The sequence below is a fragment of the Phyllobates terribilis genome, unplaced genomic scaffold (assembly GCF_046119375.1).
Source record: "Phyllobates terribilis strain yellow unplaced genomic scaffold, ASM4611937v1 Scaffold_13__5_contigs__length_258822181, whole genome shotgun sequence".
NCBI lineage: Eukaryota > Metazoa > Chordata > Amphibia > Anura > Dendrobatidae > Phyllobates > Phyllobates terribilis.
This window is the reverse complement of record NW_027362773.1, coordinates 217,683,564-217,703,389: the sequence shown is the minus strand read 5'-3', so window position 1 is coordinate 217,703,389 and position 19,826 is coordinate 217,683,564. Positions and strand designations below refer to the sequence as shown.

Genomic DNA, 19,826 nt, shown 5'->3' with positions numbered 1-19,826 from the left:
GACAGAGCTCTCTATGGGCTTAACAGTAAGTCTATGAGTCCGTACATGCACTCACAGAGCAGTCTACAGACTCATACGCTTGCCATTGAGTTTGTATTCTGCACTGTGTGCGCAGCTCATGCAGGAGCTCTGCACTTCAGTGTGGTATTTTGACTGATCGGCAGGGTCTCAAGACCTGGACCACTATGAACCAGCAGCACTGTGCAGTTACACTTTAAAGGGGTTGTCCACTACTTTTACATAGATGCCCTACCCGTAGGATAGGGCATCAATGTATGATCGGCCGGGGTCCCGCAAGCAACACCCCCGGCCGATCAGCTGTTATAGGTAGGGCGGCCGCCGGACGGAAGTGCTCGCCTGCCGGACTCTGCCGTCAAGTGGTAGTGACCGCCGCAGTGTACTTCACATCCGCCTCCTATTCTATTGATAACAGCTAATAAGCAGGGGGGGGGGGGACACCATCCGATCATACATTGATAAGGCATCAATGTAAAAGTAGTGGACTTCAACCTCTTCTCGCCATGGCGATATTTCACTTGTGCATTTTTCCAAGAGCCACAACTTCTATTTTTCCTTCCACATAGAAGTATGGGGGCTTGTTTTAGCTCCACGACTTATATTTTTGAATGACACCAACCACTGATGCACACACATACAGTGGGAAAAATAAAGTATAAGATACACTGCCGATTTTGCAAGTTTCCCACCTACAAAGAATGGAGAGGTCTGTAATTTTTATTGTAGGCATCACCTCTGAGAGACAGAATATAAAAATAAAAAACAGAAAATCATATCGTATGATATTTAAATAATTAAATTGCATTTTATTGCATGAATTAAGTATTTGATCCCCTACCAGCCATCAAGAATTTTGGCTCTCACAGACCTGTTAGTTTTTCTTTAAGAAGCCTTCCTACTCTGCACTCATTACCTGCATTAGTTGCACCTGTTTGAACTCATTAGCTGTATAAAAGACACTTGTCCACAAACTCAATCAATCACCCTCCAACCTCTCCACCATGGCAAAGACCAAAGAGCTGTCTAAGGACACCAGGGACAAAATTGTAGACCTGCACAAGGCTGGGCTACAGGACAATAGGCAAGCAGAAACTGTTTGCGCAATTATTAGAAAATGGAAGAAACACAGGATGACTGTCAATCTTCCTCAGTCTGGGGCTCCATGCAAGCCCACGCCTCCTGGGGTAAGGAGGATTCTGAGAAAGCTCAGGAATCAGCCCAGAACTACACAAGAAGACCTGGTCAATGACCTAAAGAGAGCTGGCACAACAGTCTCAAACATTTCTGTTAGTAACACACTACGCCATCATCCTGCAGGGAACACAAGGTCCATGCTCGTTTGAAGTTCGCCAATGACCATCTGGATGATACAGAAGAGGCATGAGATAAGGTCATGTGGTCAGATGAGACCAAACTAGAAATTTTTGGCATCAACTCCACTCACAGTGTTTGGAGGAAGAAGGATGAGTACAACCCCAAGAACACCATCTCAACCATGAAGCATGGTGGGAGAAACATCATACTTTGGGGGAGCTTTTCTGCAAAGGGGACAGAACGACTACACCGTATTGAAGGGAGGATGGCTGGGGTCACATAATCACAAGATTTTAACCAACCACCTCCTTCCCTCAGTAAGAGCATTGAAGATGAGTCTTCCCTGGGTTTTCCAGCATGACAACGACCCAAAAAAAACACAGCTATGGCAACTAAGGAGTGGCTCAGTAAGAATCATTTCAAAAGGTCCTGGAGTGGCCTAGCCAGTCGCCAGATCTGAACCGAATAGAAAAATTTTGGAGGGAGCTGAAGCTCAATGTTGCCCAGCAACAGCCCCGAAACCTGAATGATCTGGAGAAGATCTGTATGGAGGAGTGAGCCAAAATTCCTGCTGCAGTGTGTGCAAACTTGGTCAATAACTGGAAATGTCTGACCTCTGTAATTGCAAATAAAGGTTTCTGTACCAAGTTCTGCTTTTCTATTATATCAAATAATTAATTTGCATTTTATTGTATGAAATAAGTATGTAAGAGTCATATAATATGATTTTCTGGATTTTTTTTTTAGATTCGGTCTCTCACAGTTTTAAAGTACCTACGATAAAAATTACAGACCTCTCCATTCTTTGTAGGTGGGAAAACTTGCAAAAATCGGCAGTGTATCAAACACTTATTTTCCCCACTGTAGATATAGTGTTGGCACCCTTGAAATTGTTCCAGAAAATGAAGTATTTCTCACAGAAAATTATTGCAATTATATGTTTATTTCTTTGTGTGTATTGGAGCACCATAAAAAAAAAAAAAAAAAAACGGCAAATTGGACATAATTTCACACAGAGCTAAAAATGGGCCAGACTTAATATTTGGTTGCACACCTTTTGGAATAAATAGCTGCAATAAGTCGCTTCCTATAACAGTCAACAAGCTTCTTACACCACTCCGTTGGAATTTTGAACCACTATTCTTTTGCCAACTGCTTCAGGTCTCTTATAATTGTGAGATTTCTCCACAGGTGTTCAGTGGGATTTAGATCCGTATCCATTTCTGGCCACTTCAGAATTCTCCAGCGCTTTATTTCCATCCATTTCTGGGTGCTTCTTGAAGCAGGTTTGGGGTCATTGTCCTGCTGGAAGACCCATGACCTAGGACGCAAACCCAGCTTTCTGAAACTGGGCACATTGCAAACCATAATCCTTTGGTAGTGTTCAGATTTCGTGAGGCCTTGCACACAGTCAAGACACCCAGTGCCAGCAAAACAACCCCAAAACCTCTTTGAACTTCCACCATATTTGACTGTAGGTACTGTGTTCTTTTCTTTGTAGGCCTCATTTAGTTTTCGATAAACAGAACGATGTGCTTAACAAATCAGCTCCATATTGGTCTCATCTGTCCACAAGACACTTTCCCAGAAGGATTTTGGATTACTCACGTACAATTTGGCAAACTGCAGTCTAGCTTTTTTAGGTCTTTTTCAGCAGTGGGGTCCTCTGTCTCCTGCCATAGCGTTTCATTTGATTCAAATGTCAACGTGTAGTTCACGCTGACACTGATGCACCCTGAACCTGCTGGACAGCTTGAATTTCTTTGGAACTTGATCGCAGCTGCTTATCCACCATCTGGAATATCCTGCATTACAACCTTTCATAAATTTCTCTCTGCCATTCTCGTCCAGGGAGATTAGCTACAGTGTCACTCATTGTAAACTTCTTCATTATGTTGCGCACCGTGGACAAAGGAACATCAAGCTCGCTGTAGATGGACTTGTAACCATGAGATTGTTGATATTTTTCATCAATTTTGGTTCTCAAGTCCTCAGACAGTTCTCTCCTCCTCTTTCTGTTCTCCATGCTTAGTGTGGCACACACAGACACACAATGCAAAGATTGAGCCAACGTCTCCCCTTTTTATCTGGTTGAGGTGTAACTTTGATATTGCCCACACATGTTACTTGCCACAGGGGAGTTTGAACGTTCATCACATGCTTGAAATAAAGTTGTTTACCCACAATTTTGGAAAGGTGCCAACAATTTTGTCTGGCCCGTTTTTTGGGGGTGTGAAATTATGCTCAATTTGCCTTTTCTTTTTATTGTGTTCCTATACACATGGGTAAAACAAAACATGTGTAACTGCAATAATTTTCTGGAACAACTTCAAGAGTGCTGAGTATAGAGATAGATATACAAACACATATACCTCTATTATAAATTTGTTTGTGTCACCAATTTCCGAGACCTGTGTGAGGGCTGTTTTTTTTGTGGGGAGAGCAGATGTTTTTATTTATACCATTGGGATAGTTATGACATTTTTATCGCTCATTTCATTTTCTTTCATGGCAAAAAAAAAAAAAAAAGGAATTTTGGCGTTTTGATTTTATTTCTCTGTTCAAAGTGTTTACCGATTGGGTTAATTGATTTTATATTTTGGTAGCTCTAACTGTTATATACTCAGTGATACCCCATATGTGTAATTAAATGTAATACTTTAATTTTTAATGGGATAAAATGGTTGACTCAAATTTGTATGTTCTCATTTTTCTAAACTTTTTATTTATTTACTTTTGACTGTTTTTCAGCGTGATCGCATATTAAGGGTGTTGTATACAGCAGAAACGCGTCAGGTTTCTGAGGTTTCATTTTAGCATGTTTTAGGTTTGTTTTTTTTTTCAATAAAGAATAATTTCTAATTATTTCCTGTTGGATGTGCCGGTGGATTTCCCTTTTCTTTTTCATTTGCTTGTGATCACCAATGGGCGCAGCAACCTCAGAATGGATTCCGGCTGACATATGGTTTTGAAATCGACAACGTGGTAAGCTTTCTACATTCCCGCTCCCCCCTCCTCCCTTCTATGCCAATAAGAATCATGGTCTCCTTTGAATAGCAGCCACAGGATGAGTTTCAATGGAGAGCCATTATGGCAGACATAGGGGTGTTCTGCAGAACCATGGCTACCATAGCAACCCATTGGCACCCAGCGATCGCGTGTCTGACAACACAGATTGACTGCAGGATTTAACGGCTGCAGGCGGAGTTCACCCCACCAACTGCTATTAGAGGCAGATCCTGACCGTGACACAAAGCCATTATCTGCCAGATATGGGGTTAAAGAGAACTCACATTGCACATGCAGTCTGATCTTTGGACAGCATGGTATAGAGCAGGATGATATACTGAATCTTTACCAACAAATAAATATAACTTGTACTTTATTAATTTAAATCCCAGTGGGCGGTCCTATTAAGTGAAAATCACTGAAAAGGGCCGCCCACAAAACTCATACATACAAACAGGGATTGCCATGTATAAAACACAAGTTTTATTAAAACTTTTACCACAAAATTGTATATTAGTCAGATCAGCTCTATAACATCCTGTCGGGAGATCAGAAACCATTTTCAACATGACCGGTACCCTCTAATGTGCAAGGAGGCCTGTCTCTCCTTAGACAATGACAGAAGTATTAGGTAGAGGCTTACTTTAATCTCTCCATTAAAAACACATCTATACTCAAAAAGCAGCAAGTTGTTGTTGGGCCACATAAGAACCATACTACAAAGAGTGCGGAGACTGAGGGAGGGGAGAGGATTATGGCACACAGACAGCTAGATAGTACAGTATCTCACTGAAGTGCAGGTGACTGTATACAATGTTTAGGCCACATTATAGCAAGCCTACGGAGGACACTAATCCAGAGCCTCTGCTAGTTCATTACAAAAAGGTAGAAAATTGCGCAATAGTGAAGGGGAAATCTGTGTGTAGACACGACAGCAGCTTTTGCCAACACCTCCTGTATCAGGGCTTATGAAAAATAGACAATTTGAGGTTAAATCTATAGAGAAAAAAACTGATAAAATGGAGTCAGAAATACTGTTAGGGTACATGCCCACAATAAGGAACCAGCAGCACTTTGGACACCGCGTATTTTCGCTGCGTTCTAATGCCACACTTGTTTTGTCAGTACATGCAGATTCACCGCATGTAATGACATTCAATCGGTCAAAATCTTCTGCAGAAATTGACATGCTGGGGCTCATAAACCAGCACTGCGGGGGGGTTTATGCAGTGTCAAAAACAAGCACAGTGGGCATGGGATTTCTATAAATCTCATCCACTGTGCTTGTACTGTAGAACACAGCGTATTAGATGCAGCACAGGTAAGGTGTGCCCAAAACGCTGCTATTCCTGATCGTGGGCACGTACCCTTATACCTCAAGCTCGCGAGTAAGAGCGGTTATTTGACTGGACTGATAGGTACGTACGCTCAAAGGAAAGAAGATCTGCTCTGCGGTCATATTGTAGATTTACACAATTGCTGTAAACAAAAAAACACAGGCTGCTACTCATGTGTAGCCTTCGAATCCTTATCTCGACCATTCAATTTCAGCAATTTTTAGTGAATTGGCAGAGCAATTATTGGATTGGGCTTTATCATTTAAAGTGTTTGTATGACATCCTGCTATGGTGCAAAAAGTAAACGATACAAAAACACGTTATAAAATCAATGTTTATATCCAACATATTCATTTATAGATTTGTGAATAGATTAAAGATACAACAAAAACACAACATTCAATACAGAAGTCCAAAAATGGTACTGTGTGATAAAACAACGCCGAAATTCTTATCTTCTGCTTGTAAAAACTCGTTTATGGAATTTTCACATACCATCAGTTTGACTCACAAAGTGAACATCAATAGTTCCAGTAAAAGCAAGAAGAAAAGATGTGCATCGAAAAGATTGTACCAGATCATTATGATCCCAAATCAGTTAAAAGTTCAAGGATATCAATCCGTCCAGTTTATGAAGCACATACAATAAATCAATTTTACCTGCTTTGGTGACAAAAGATGCACTGGGGAAGCAACAAGACAACCAACAAAAAGGTTTGCATGTAGAGGCCACAGTCAATTATCCTCCCTTTGTCCTTCCTGACTGAGTTTTCTATAGTTTTGCATTTTTGCTAGAGTCCGTGTCACTAGAATAAGGCAGTACCTGCAGCACATCCAGGGTACACAAGAAGTCCAACTCCTCTAGGGTCTCACATTCATAGGCTGTTCCAAGACGTTTTGCTGTGTCTCCCAGCAGTCTCAAGATACCAGGATATGGACCATTAGATATAAGAGCCAGAAAATAGGCCTCTTGTGCAATAGCCTTAAAAATGCATGTTTCTCATCAAACTGTCAGAACCAGGCTTCATGATGGGATGGAATGGACTTGTGCTAGCTCCACGCATATAGGTCAGCGTTAGAGAGAAAACCCCAAATTTGCAAGTCCATCAATGCCCCCCCAAAGCCTTCACAGATTAGAGCACGTTTACACTGAGCATGTGACAGACATGAGAGTCCGAAGACTCTGTGGTGCGTGTTATGCTGCCGGCAACATCTGGTTCATATACGATGACCAGTTTGGTGGTGGGTCAATGAAGGTTGGGCGGCATATCCTTGGAGGTCCACACAAACCTCCATGATATCCAACAGTACCCCACTGTTCGGTACCAATATGAAATCCTCAAGAGCCAGTGTTAGACCTTGCACTGGGTGCAGTGGGCCCTAGGTTCCTTCTAGTGCACATCATTGCCTTATGTTACCAGAATGTGAAGGTAGGTCCTGAATAACTTGAATCCAACAGAGATCCTCTAGGACATTATGTATCCGTGTAACTAATGATGCCAAGTAGCAATAGTGAGCCCCTGGCCAGTCTGACACCTGATTTAGGTCTAGGACGAGAACCAGCAGCGACTCGCAGTTTTGACAACCCATTCAAGAAAAGCCGTATCTCTGCATCCATCTGTTACCAGAAGCCTTTGTGGATGGTACAGCAGACAATTATATACTGTTATTTGGTATAGAGTTGCCTAGATCTAACATAGTTCAAACTATTACTTTGCTCTATATCTGATCAAACAAAAATATCAAGTAGAATTGATACATTTATTATCACTAATCATCAACTCTAAGGTTATGTGCCGACGATCAGTAAACGCTGTGCAATCCGCAGCAGCCAGATGTTACGGCATAGTGGATGGGACTTGTACAAATCCCATGCCCACTATGCGTTCCCGTGGTCCTGCGGCTTACCTGCGGAGATGGACACGCGACGCGTCTTCACAGACAGCAGCATGTCAATTTCTCTTGCGGAGACGCTGGTGTCCGCAAGAGAAATTCTACCAGTGTAATGTATAGGATGTGGTGAGGCCGCATGTGTTCAATAAACACATGCGGCTTCACCTGCGTGCAGCACATTGAACGCAGCATCAAGTATGCTGCGTTCAAAGCACCGCCAGTACCGACCGTGTGCACATACCCTAACAACGCAACAGTTTTTTTTTCAGCAGACAGTGAGTGCAGAGTCTGCAATGATGTCTCTTGAGAAGGACCCTTCTGCTTACTAAAAAGAGAGGACCTTGAGAAGACAGAAGCGGTTATTAACTACTTCAGCCTTCTCTTCCAGGTTACACAATCCTCAATGTTTGCCAGTTCATGGAATCAGGAGCAATGCCATTTGCCATTAGGTCAAGTGCACACGTTCAGTATTTGGTCAGTATTTGTAAGCAAAAACCAGTATTTGGTCAGTATTTGTAAGCAAAAACCAGGAGTGGGTGAAAAATACAGAAGTGGTGACGTGTTTCTATTATACTTTTCCTCTGATTGTTCCACTCATGATTTTGGCTTACAAAAGAGGTAAAAACTCATCAAATACTCACACAGTCTTATGTGCACATGGTCTTATTGGTCGTAGTGAGCACATGATTGCCAGGTGCCGCTTGGCCAAGCAAAACTATTACATGTCAGCAAACCAAGATCAGCAATGGCAGTGACCTAGGCCGAGGCTGGGGGATGTTTTTCCTGCACAAGGGGCTCCCACACACAAGCCAGTTACACTGAAAAAAAAAAGGCATACTAAAAAGAAATTACCCCCGAGATCTTTATGTAAAATATGTACACAAACAAAAAAAACCTACAGAAATTATTTTAAAAAGAAAAAAAAAAAAAAAAAAAAGTTAGCTATGGGTAGGCAAAAATTGTAAATGAAGGTATGTCATCTCCCTAATGGATCCAGAGCACCAAAAGCAATGCCTGCACGGTGTATGTCACAGGACTGATTAAAGGGATCTAGTTACTCTGCAGATAAATAGCGTTACAATGTTGCCCAGCCACAATACTAAAAGTGCAGCTATCAAAAGAAAATGAACTTATTTCTTCCTGGGAACTGCTGGCTTTCAGTTGGAGTCGGTAAAATGAGAGATTACAATCGCCACGCTCTATAATGCGAGATGCGGACCTGGCACTTGTACTGACAGCTCGCCATGCAGAACGAGCTGTCATAAGTGTTTCGGGGCATACTTACAGCCGCTGCTCACAGTATAGTGAGTGGTGACTGCAGCCGTTCCCATGCACTGCCCCCATGACTGAAAGCCGACAGCTACCAGAAGAAAGTTTATTTTCTCCCGGTAGGCGTACTGCATTGTACCGGTGAATCTGTATGTAAACAGCGTTTCCCAAGGTGACCGGTTCCATTTAGTGTTTGGCTGCTGCAGTGAGGGGGACTAGAAAAGTGTGTCATTTACTTGTAAAAAAGAAGCACTCTGCACTTTATCCAGGAGACCCCTACGACTAGGATATTCCTGTTGAGGACATATATTTTTGTCACTTAACTAACACTTTATTGGAATTGGAGGCAATTTATTTTGGAGAAAAAAATGCCTATTTCTTTTCCCCTATACAAGAAACACTCCCCTGATAACATCTCATTATTGAGAAGGAAACACATTGGAAGGTATTTTTTTTCTGGGGTTACTAATAGAGCCAATTTGGGTCCTGCCCTTGTTAGGGTTGGAGCAAACACGCGGGACAGGACAGGGCAGACAAAAGGAAAATTGGACCCTTCTATCCCTGGAATCTTACAGAACTGGATGCCCCATGGCTCAAACGGGTGAGATAGAAACATTTTACATGCACTGGCACTTTTTCATTTAGTACGTCTTTACCATATATAGTTTAAAGGCATAAGGCGTTTTGGTCATTATGCAGGTAACAGGTGATGTGAACCTACCGTTGTTGGTTATCAATTGTCCTGTAATAACTTTTATTCTATAATAAAATAAGTTTTAAGAGGGTGTTTTTCTATGCAGGACAGGAATGCCCAATTCATGACAAGCGGTGTCGCTCCCTATATGAGAAATCTCACTCCAGTACCTGACTGGAGTGTGAGATTTCTGGCATATAGAACATAGAGGTGTACACCACTCGTCACATACTCCAGATTCATGAAGAGGTGCGACTCCAGCACACCTTCATCAAGATCGGCGTGAACAGCGCTGGTTTTGATTAATCAGGCACACAATTTCTGAAAGCCAGAGAAAAAAAAATGGTTGGTCGATTAGAGGTTAATTGCAGTGTAACAGCCTGTCCTACATGTATTCAGATCTGTGTACACATACAACTAAGGCTCTGCTCACAAATTAGTTTATATTTCAGCTTACAATGCATTTGAGGGGCAGAGAATTAGAAATACAATGCTCAGTTACAGAAGATGTTCATTTGAACGGGCTTTCATCTCCTAAACCATCACTTGAGTCCATTCCGTCATCATGGATGGTCATCAGTTAGGTCACCCTTTTTAATATACGGTTTTAAGCGATGTGCCGAAACCACTAGAGGCACCCATAATAAAAATGGACCTGTCCAAGTTAGAACAAACACAGATCCCAAGAGAACTTGTGCACACAGCGCAGTGAGCATCAACAATATTTAATAAGTTCACCCAATAGACACGTGCATTTAAAGAAAAGCAAATCTCAATTCCCAAAGGGGTCTACATCGCCTTTCACGAGTAACTAACCAAACCCTGAGAAGACTCTGGCTGGCATCTGTAACCTTCACTTCAAGCACAGGCCATAAATAATGTGTGCGCTCATATAAGGGAAATATTTCTACTATGACAAGCTGGTGTTACTTGAGGAGCAGCCTGAGACACGGCTGTGCAGCAACTGTCCCCAAGTCACAGCGAACACGATCTGATAGCTCCACCACACACGTGACGACTACATCATGGTGTAGACGACGAGAAACAGCAAGAGCTCTGCCAGAGTCCGCATCGCCCCGCACTGCTCTGTCCACATTTCACCGTCTACGACCCAGGAAGGTGTTTATGATGCGCGGCTGCACCACGAGGACACTGCTCAGCTGTCACTTCCTGCCCTGTCAGCAAGTTCAACACTTCATGGTGCCATCCATTACCCCGCACCCCAGTCCCACAGTAGTCCTCGACTTGCACCATGCACCCCTGTCCTGTGCCAGTCCCCGACCCAGCACACACACCAGTCCTGCCCCCCTGCCCAGCAGCACCCAGCACACACACACACCAGTCCTGCCCCCCTGCCCGGCAGCACCCAGCACACACACACACACCACAAGTCCTACCCCCCTGCCCGGCACCACACCCACACACAAGTCCTGTCCCCCTGCCCGGCACCACACACACACACACACACACACACACACACACACACACCAGTCCTGCCCCCCTGCGCCGCACACCACACACACACCAGTCCTGCCCCCCTGCCCGGCACCAAACACACCAGTCCTACCCCCCTGCCCGGAACCACACACACACACACACACACACCAGTCCTGCCCCCCTGCCCAGAACCACACACACACACATCCTGCCCCCCTGCCCGGCACCACACACACACACATCCTGCCCCCCTGCCCGGCACCACACACACACACATCCTGCCCCCCTGCCCGGCACCACACACACACATCCTGCCCCCCTGCCCGGCACCACACACACACACACACCAGTCCGGTCCCCCTGCCCGGCACCACACACACACACACCAGTCCTGCCGCCCGGCACCACACACACACACACACACACACACACACACAAGTCCTACCCCCCTGCCCGGCACCACACCCACACACAAGTCCTGTCCCCCTGCCCGGCAACACACACACCAGTCCTGCCCCCCTGCGCCGCACACCACACACACACACACACACACCAGTCCGGTCCCCCTGCCCGGCACCACACACACACCAGTCCGGTCCCCCTGCCCGGCACCACACACACACCAGTCCGGTCCCCCTGCCCGGCACCACACACACACCAGTCCGGTCCCCCTGCCCGGCACCACACACATACACACACACACACACCAGTCCTGCCCCCCTGCGCAGCACACCGCACACCACACACACACACACACACACACACACACACACACACACACACACCAGTCCTGCCCCCCTGCGCAGCACACCGCACACCACACACACACACACACACACACACACACACACCAGTCCTGCCCCCCTGCCCGGCACCAAACACACCAGTCCTACCCCCCTGCCCGGAACCACACACACACACACACACACACACACACACACACACACACACACCAGTCCTGCCCCCCTGCCCGGAACCACACACACACACACACATCCTGCCCCCCTGCCCGGCACCACACACACATCCACGTCCTACACCCCCCCTGCCCGGCACCACACACACACACACACACACCAGTCCTGCCCCCCTGCCCGGCGTCACACACACACACACACACACACACACCAGTCTTGCCCACCTGCCCGGCACCACACACACACACACCAGTCCTACCCCCCCAGCCCGGCACCACACACACACACACACACACACACACCAGTCCTACCCCCCCAGCCCGGCACCACACACACACACACACACACACACACACACACACACACACGTCCTACCCCCACACCAGTCCTGCCACACACACACACACACACACACACACCAGTCCTGCCCCCCTGCCCGGAACCACACACACACACACACACATCCTGCCCCCCTGCCCGGCACCACACACACATCCACGTCCTACACCCCCCCTGCCCGGCACCACACACACATACACACACACACCAGTCCTGCCCCCCTGCCCGGCGTCACACACACACACACACACACACACACCAGTCTTGCCCACCTGCCCGGCACCACACACACACACCAGTCCTGCCCCCCTGCCCGGCGCCACACACACACACCAGTCCTACCCCCCCAGCCCGGCACCACACACACACACACACACACCAGTCCTACCCCCCCAGCCCGGCACCACACACACACACACACACACAAGTCCTGTCCCCCTGCCCGGCAACACACACACACACACACACACACACACACACACACACCAGTCCTGCCCCCCTGCGCCGCACACACACACCAGTCCGGTCCACCTGCCCGGCACCACACACACACACCAGTCCGGTCCCCCTGCCCGGCACCACACACACACACACACACACACACACACACACACACCAGTCCGGTCCCCCTGCCCGGCACCACAGACACACACACACACACACACACACCAGTCCTGCCCCCCTGCGCCGCACACCACACACACACACACACACACACACACACCAGTCCTGCCCCCCTGCGCCGCACACCACACACACACACACACACACACACACACACACACACACCAGTCCTGCCCCCCTGCCCGGAACCACACACACACATCCTGCCCCCCTGCCCGGCACCACACACACGTCCACGTCCTACACCCCCCCTGCCCGGCACCACACACACACCAGTCCTGCCCCCCTGCCCGGCGCCACACACACACACACACACCAGTCTTGCCCACCTGCCCAGCACCACACACACACACACCAGTCTTGCCCACCTGCCCAGCACCACACACACACCAGTCCTGCCCCCCTGCCCGGCGCCACACACACACACACACCAGTCCTACCCCCCCAGCCCGGCACCACACACACACACACACACACCAGTCCGGTCCCCCTGCCCGGCACCACAGACACACACACACACACACACCAGTCCTGCCCCCCTGCGCCGCACACCACACACACACACACACACACCAGTCCTGCCCCCCTGCGCCGCACACCACACACACACACACACACACACACACACACACACACACACACACCAGTCCTGCCCCCCTGCCCGGAACCACACACACACATCCTGCCCCCCTGCCCGGCACCACACACACGTCCACGTCCTACACCCCCCCTGCCCGGCACCACACACACACCAGTCCTGCCCCCCTGCCCGGCGCCACACACACACACACACACACCAGTCTTGCCCACCTGCCCAGCACCACACACACACACACCAGTCTTGCCCACCTGCCCAGCACCACACACACACCAGTCCTGCCCCCCTGCCCGGCGCCACACACACACACACACCAGTCCTACCCCCCCAGCCCGGCACCACACACACACACACACACACACACCAGTCCTACCCCCCCAGCCCGGCACCACACACACACACACACACACCAGTCCTACCCCCCCAGCCCGGCACCACACACACACACACACACACCAGTCCTACCCCCCCCAGCCCGGCACCACACACACACACACCAGTCCTACCCCCCCAGCCCGGCACCACACACACACACACACACACACACACACACACACGTCCTACCCCCACACCAGTCCTGCCACACACACGTCCTACCCCCACACCAGTCCTGCCACACACACACACACACACACACACACACACAAGTCCTACCCCCCTGCCCGGCACCACACCCACACACAACCAGTCCTGTCCCCCTGCCCGGCACCACACACACACACACACACCAGTCCTGCCCCCCTGCCCAGCAACACACACACACACACCAGTCCTGCACCCCCCCTGCCCGGCACCACACACACCAGTCCTGCACCCCCCCCTACCCGGCACCACACCCACTCACCAGTCCTACCCCCCCTGCCACACACACACCAGTCCTACCCCCCCTGCCACACACACACACACACACACACACACACACACACACACACACCAGTCCTACCCCCTGCCCAGCAACACACACACACACACACCAGTCCTGCCCCCCTGCCCAGCAACACACACACACATCAGTCCTGCACCCCCCCCTGCCCGGCACCACACACACACACACACACCAGTCCTGCACCCCCCCCTGCCCGGCACCACAAACACACACCAGTCCTGCACCCCCCCCTGCCCGGCACCACACACACACACACACCAGTCCTGCACCCCCCCCTGCCCGGCACCACACACACACACACACACACCAGTCCTACCCCCCCTGCCCGCTGCCACACACACACACACACACACACACACACACACACACACACACACACACAAGTCCTGCCCCCCTGCCCAGCAACACACACACACACACACACACACCAGTCCTGCCCCCCTGCCCAGCAACACACACACACACGCCAGTCCTACCCCCCTGCCCAGCAACACACACACACACACACACACACACACACACACACACGTCCTGCCCGGCACCACACACACCAGTCCTGCACCCCCCCTACCCGGCACCACACCCACACACACACCAGTCCTGCCCCCTGCCCGGCACCACACACACACACCAGTCCTACCCCCCCTGCCCGGCAGCACCCAGCACACACAAGCACCAGTCCTGCCCCCCTGTCCGGCACACCACACACACACACCAGTCCTGCACCCCCCCTGCCCGGCAGCACCCAGCACACACAAGCACCAGTCCTGCACCCCCCCTGCCCGGCACCACACACACACACACACACACACACATACATACCAGTCCTGCCCGGCACCACACACACACACACACACACACACACACATACCAGTCCTGCCCGGCACCACACACACACACATACATACCAGTCCTGCCCGGCACCACACACACACACATACATACATACCAGTCCTGCCCGGCACCACACACACACACACACATACATACCAGTCCTGCCCGGCACCACACACACACCCACACACACATACATACCAGTCCTGCCCGGCACCACACACACACCCACACACACACATACCAGTCCTGCCCAGCACCACACCCACACACACACATACCAGTCCTGCCCGGCACCACACACACACACACACACATACCAGTCCTGCCCGGCACCACACACACACATACCAGTCCTGCCCGGCACCACACACACACACATACCAGTCCTGCCCGGCACCACACACACACACATACCAGTCCTGCCCGGCACCACACACACACACATACCAGTCCTGCCCGGCACCACACACACACACATACCAGTCCTGCCCGGCACCACACACACACACATACCAGTCCTGCCCGGCACCACACACACACACATACCAGTCCTGCCCGGCACCACACACACACACATACCAGTCCTGCCCGGCACCACACACACACACACACACACATACCAGTCCTGCCCGGCACCACACACACACACACACACACACACACACACACATACATACATACATACCAGTCCTGCCCGGCACCACACACACACACCAGTCCTGCCCGGCACCACACACATACCAGTCCTGCCCGGCACCACACACATACCAGTCCTGCCCGGCACCACACACACACACACACACACATACCAGTCCTGCCCGGCACCACACACACACACACATATACCAGTCCTGCCCGGCACCACACACACACACACACACACACACATATACCAGTCCTGCCCGGCACCACACACACACATACATACCAGTCCTGCCCGGCACCACACACACACACACACATACATACCAGTCCTGCCCGGCACCACACACACACATACCAGTCCTGCCCGGCACCACACACACACACACACACACACACACACACATACCAGTCCTGCCCGGCACCACACACACACACACACACACACATACATACCAGTCCTGCCCGGCACCACACACACACACACACACACACACACATACATACCAGTCCTGCCCGGCACCACACACACACACACACACACACACACACACACACACACACACATACATACATACATACCAGTCCTGCCCGGCACCACACACACACACACACACACACACCAGTCCTGCCCGGCACCACACACACACACACACACACACACACATACCAGTCCTGCCCGGCCCGGCACCACACACACACACACCAGTCCTGCCCGGCACCACACACACACAAGTCCTGCCAGCACATGTAGACTGTTCTGCTGCCATCTGACCTGCACAATACTGCGCCCCCTGCCGGCAGCCGCTGTCAGAGCCGCACAGGTTACTATTTACGGTTATACCTGCCCCATCCCCCACCACACGTGAATGACGTAGCGCCTCACCACTGTCCACTGTCAATAATGACGTAACCAGACGCTATTACTGAGCCTTACCTGCCGATACTAAGGGCTGAGCCGCCTCCTCCCCGAATAAGAGCCTGAAATCCAACTCGTCAGAACCACAATGTGTGGCACTCATCGGTGCCGGTAGCCCGCACTCAGCTTCTCGTTCTCTCGGCGCCGGTTTTCCGCCCTTTCCCCGGTCCGAAGCTCTCCTTTCTGACCTCACACCAACTTTCTCTGTGTCGAGCGTTCGGGGCCTCAGTAGCGGCGAGTTCCCCTTCTCGAGAAGGACCCTGTGACGTCCGAACGTCACGTGACGCACAAACACAGTCACGTGGTGCGCGATTCTGCTCTCGCAGCTGTTATTATAGTGTTGTGGGGCGGACGAGCGGCGGTATAAAGAGGCTGCTGTATATACTGTATGCTGGCTGTATACACTGCGCTCTGCTGTATACACTGCTGTATATACTGTATGCAGGCTGTATACACTGCTGTATATACTGTATGCTGGCTGTATACACTGCGCTCTGCTGTATACACTGCTGTATATACTGTATGCAGGCTGTATACACTGCTGTATATACTGTATGCTGGCTGTATACACTGCTGTATATACTGTATGCTGGCTGTATACACTGCGCTCTGCTGTATACACTGCTGTATATACTGTATGCAGGCTGTATACACTGCTGTATATACTGTATGCTGGCTGTATACACTGCGCTCTGCTGTATATACTGTATGCAGGCTGTATACACTGCTGTATATACTGTATGCAGGCTGTATACACTGCGCTCTGCTGTATACACTGCTGTATATACTGTATGCGGGCTGTATACACTGTGCTCTGCTGTATACACTGCTGTATACACTGCGGTCTGCTGTATACACTGCTGTATATACTGTATGCAGGCTGTATACACTGTGCTCTGCTGTATACACTACTGTATATAGTGTATGTGGACTATATACACTGTGCTGTATATACTGTGCTCTGCTATATACACTGTGCTGTATATACTGTGCTCTGCTATATACTCTGTGCTGTATATACTGTGCTCTGCTATATACACTGTGCTGTATATACTGTATGCGGGCTATATACACTGTGCTGTATACACTGCTCTCTGCTATATACACTACTGTATATACTGTATGCGGACTATATACACTGTGCTGTATATACTGTGCTCTGCTATATACACTGTACTGTATATACTGTGCTCTGCTATATACACTGTGCTGTATATACTGTATGCGGGCTATATACACTGTGCTGTATATACTGTATGCGGGCTATATACACTGTGCTCTGCTGTGTATATACTGTATGCGGACAATATACACTGCTGTATACACCGCGCTCTGCTATATACACTGTGCTGTATACACTGCTGTCTGCTATATACACTGCTGTATATACTGTATGCGGACTATATACACTGCGCTCTGCTGTATACACTGCGCTCTGCTGTATACACTGCTGTATATACTATATGCGGGCTATATACACTGCGCTCTGCTGTATACACTGCTGTATACACTGCGCTCTGCTGTATACACTGCTGTATACACTGCAGTCTGCTGTATACACTGCTGTATATACTGTATGCAGGCTGTATACACTGCGCTCTGCTGTATACACTGCTGTATATACTGTATGCAGGCTGTAAACACTGTGCTCTGCTGTATACACTACTGTATATAGTGTATGTGGACTATATACACTGTGCTGTATATACTGTGCTCTGCTATATACTCTGTGCTGTATATACTGCGCTCTGCTATATACACTACTGTATATACTGCATGCGGACTATATACACTGTGCTGTATATACTGTGCTCTGCTATATACTCTGTGCTGTATATACTGTGCTCTGCTATATACACTGTGCTGTATATACTGTATGCGGGCTATATACACTGTGCTGTATATACTGTGCTCTGCTATATACACTGTGCTGTATATACTGTATGCGGGCTATATACACTGTGCTCTGCTGTGTATATACTGTATGCGGACAATATACACTGCTGTATACACCGCGCTCTGCTATATACACTGTGCTGTATACACTGCTGTCTGCTATATACACTGCTGTATATACTGCATGCGGACTATATACACTGCTGTATATACTGTATGCGGACTATATACACTGTACTGTATATACTGTGCTCTGCTATATACACTGTGCTGTATATACTGTGCTCTGCTATATACACTGTGCTGTATATACTGTATGCGGGCTATATACACTGTGCTCTGCTGTGTATATACTGTATGCGGACAATATACACTGCTGTATACACCGCGCTCTGCTATATACACTGTGCTGTATACACTGCTGTCTGCTATATACACTGCTGTATATACTGTATGCGGACTATATACACTGTACTGTATATACTGTGCTCTGCTATATACACTGTGCTGTATATACTGTGCTCTGCTATATACACTGTGCTGTATATACTGTATGCGGGCTATATACACTGTGCTGTATATACTGTGCTCTGCTATATACACTGTGCTGTATATACTGTGCTCTGCTATATACCCTGTGCTGTATATACTGTATGCGGGCTATATACACTGTGCTGTATACACTGCTCTCTGCTATATACACTACTGTATATACTGTATGCGGACTATATACACTGTGCTGTATATACTGTGCTCTGCTATATACTCTGTGCTGTATATACTGCTCTCTGCTATATACACTGCTGTATATACTGTATGCGGACTATATACACTGTGCTGTATATACTGTGCTCTGCTATATACTCTGTGCTGTATATACTGCTCTCTGCTATATACACTGCTGTATACACTGCGCTCTGCTATATACACTGTGCTGTATACACTGCTCTCTGCTATATACACTGCTGTATACACTGCGCTCTGCTGTATACACTGCTGTATATACTGTATGCAGGCTGTATACACTGCGCTCTGCTGTATACACTGCTGTATATACTGTATGCAGGCTGTATACACTGCGCTCTGCTGTATACACTGCTGTATATACTGTATGCAGGCTGTATACACTGTGCTCTGCTGTATACACTACTGTATATAGTGTATGTGGACTATATACACTGTGCTGTATATACTGTG

General features: G+C 48.8%; 1 protein-coding gene across 1 annotated transcript in view; it reads right to left on the bottom strand.

The window, feature by feature from the left end:
• The window catches only part of NFATC3 (nuclear factor of activated T cells 3), a 159,922-nt gene extending 142,889 nt beyond the window's left edge, over nt 1-17,033 (bottom strand). Inside the window, exon 1 of the mRNA XM_073659299.1 lies at nt 16,752-17,033. Coding sequence (XP_073515400.1) covers nt 16,752-16,836 — 85 coding nt within the window. The 5' untranslated portion in view covers nt 16,837-17,033. The remainder of the gene's footprint in view (nt 1-16,751) is intronic.
• Nucleotides 17,034-19,826: the final 2,793 nt, after the last annotated feature.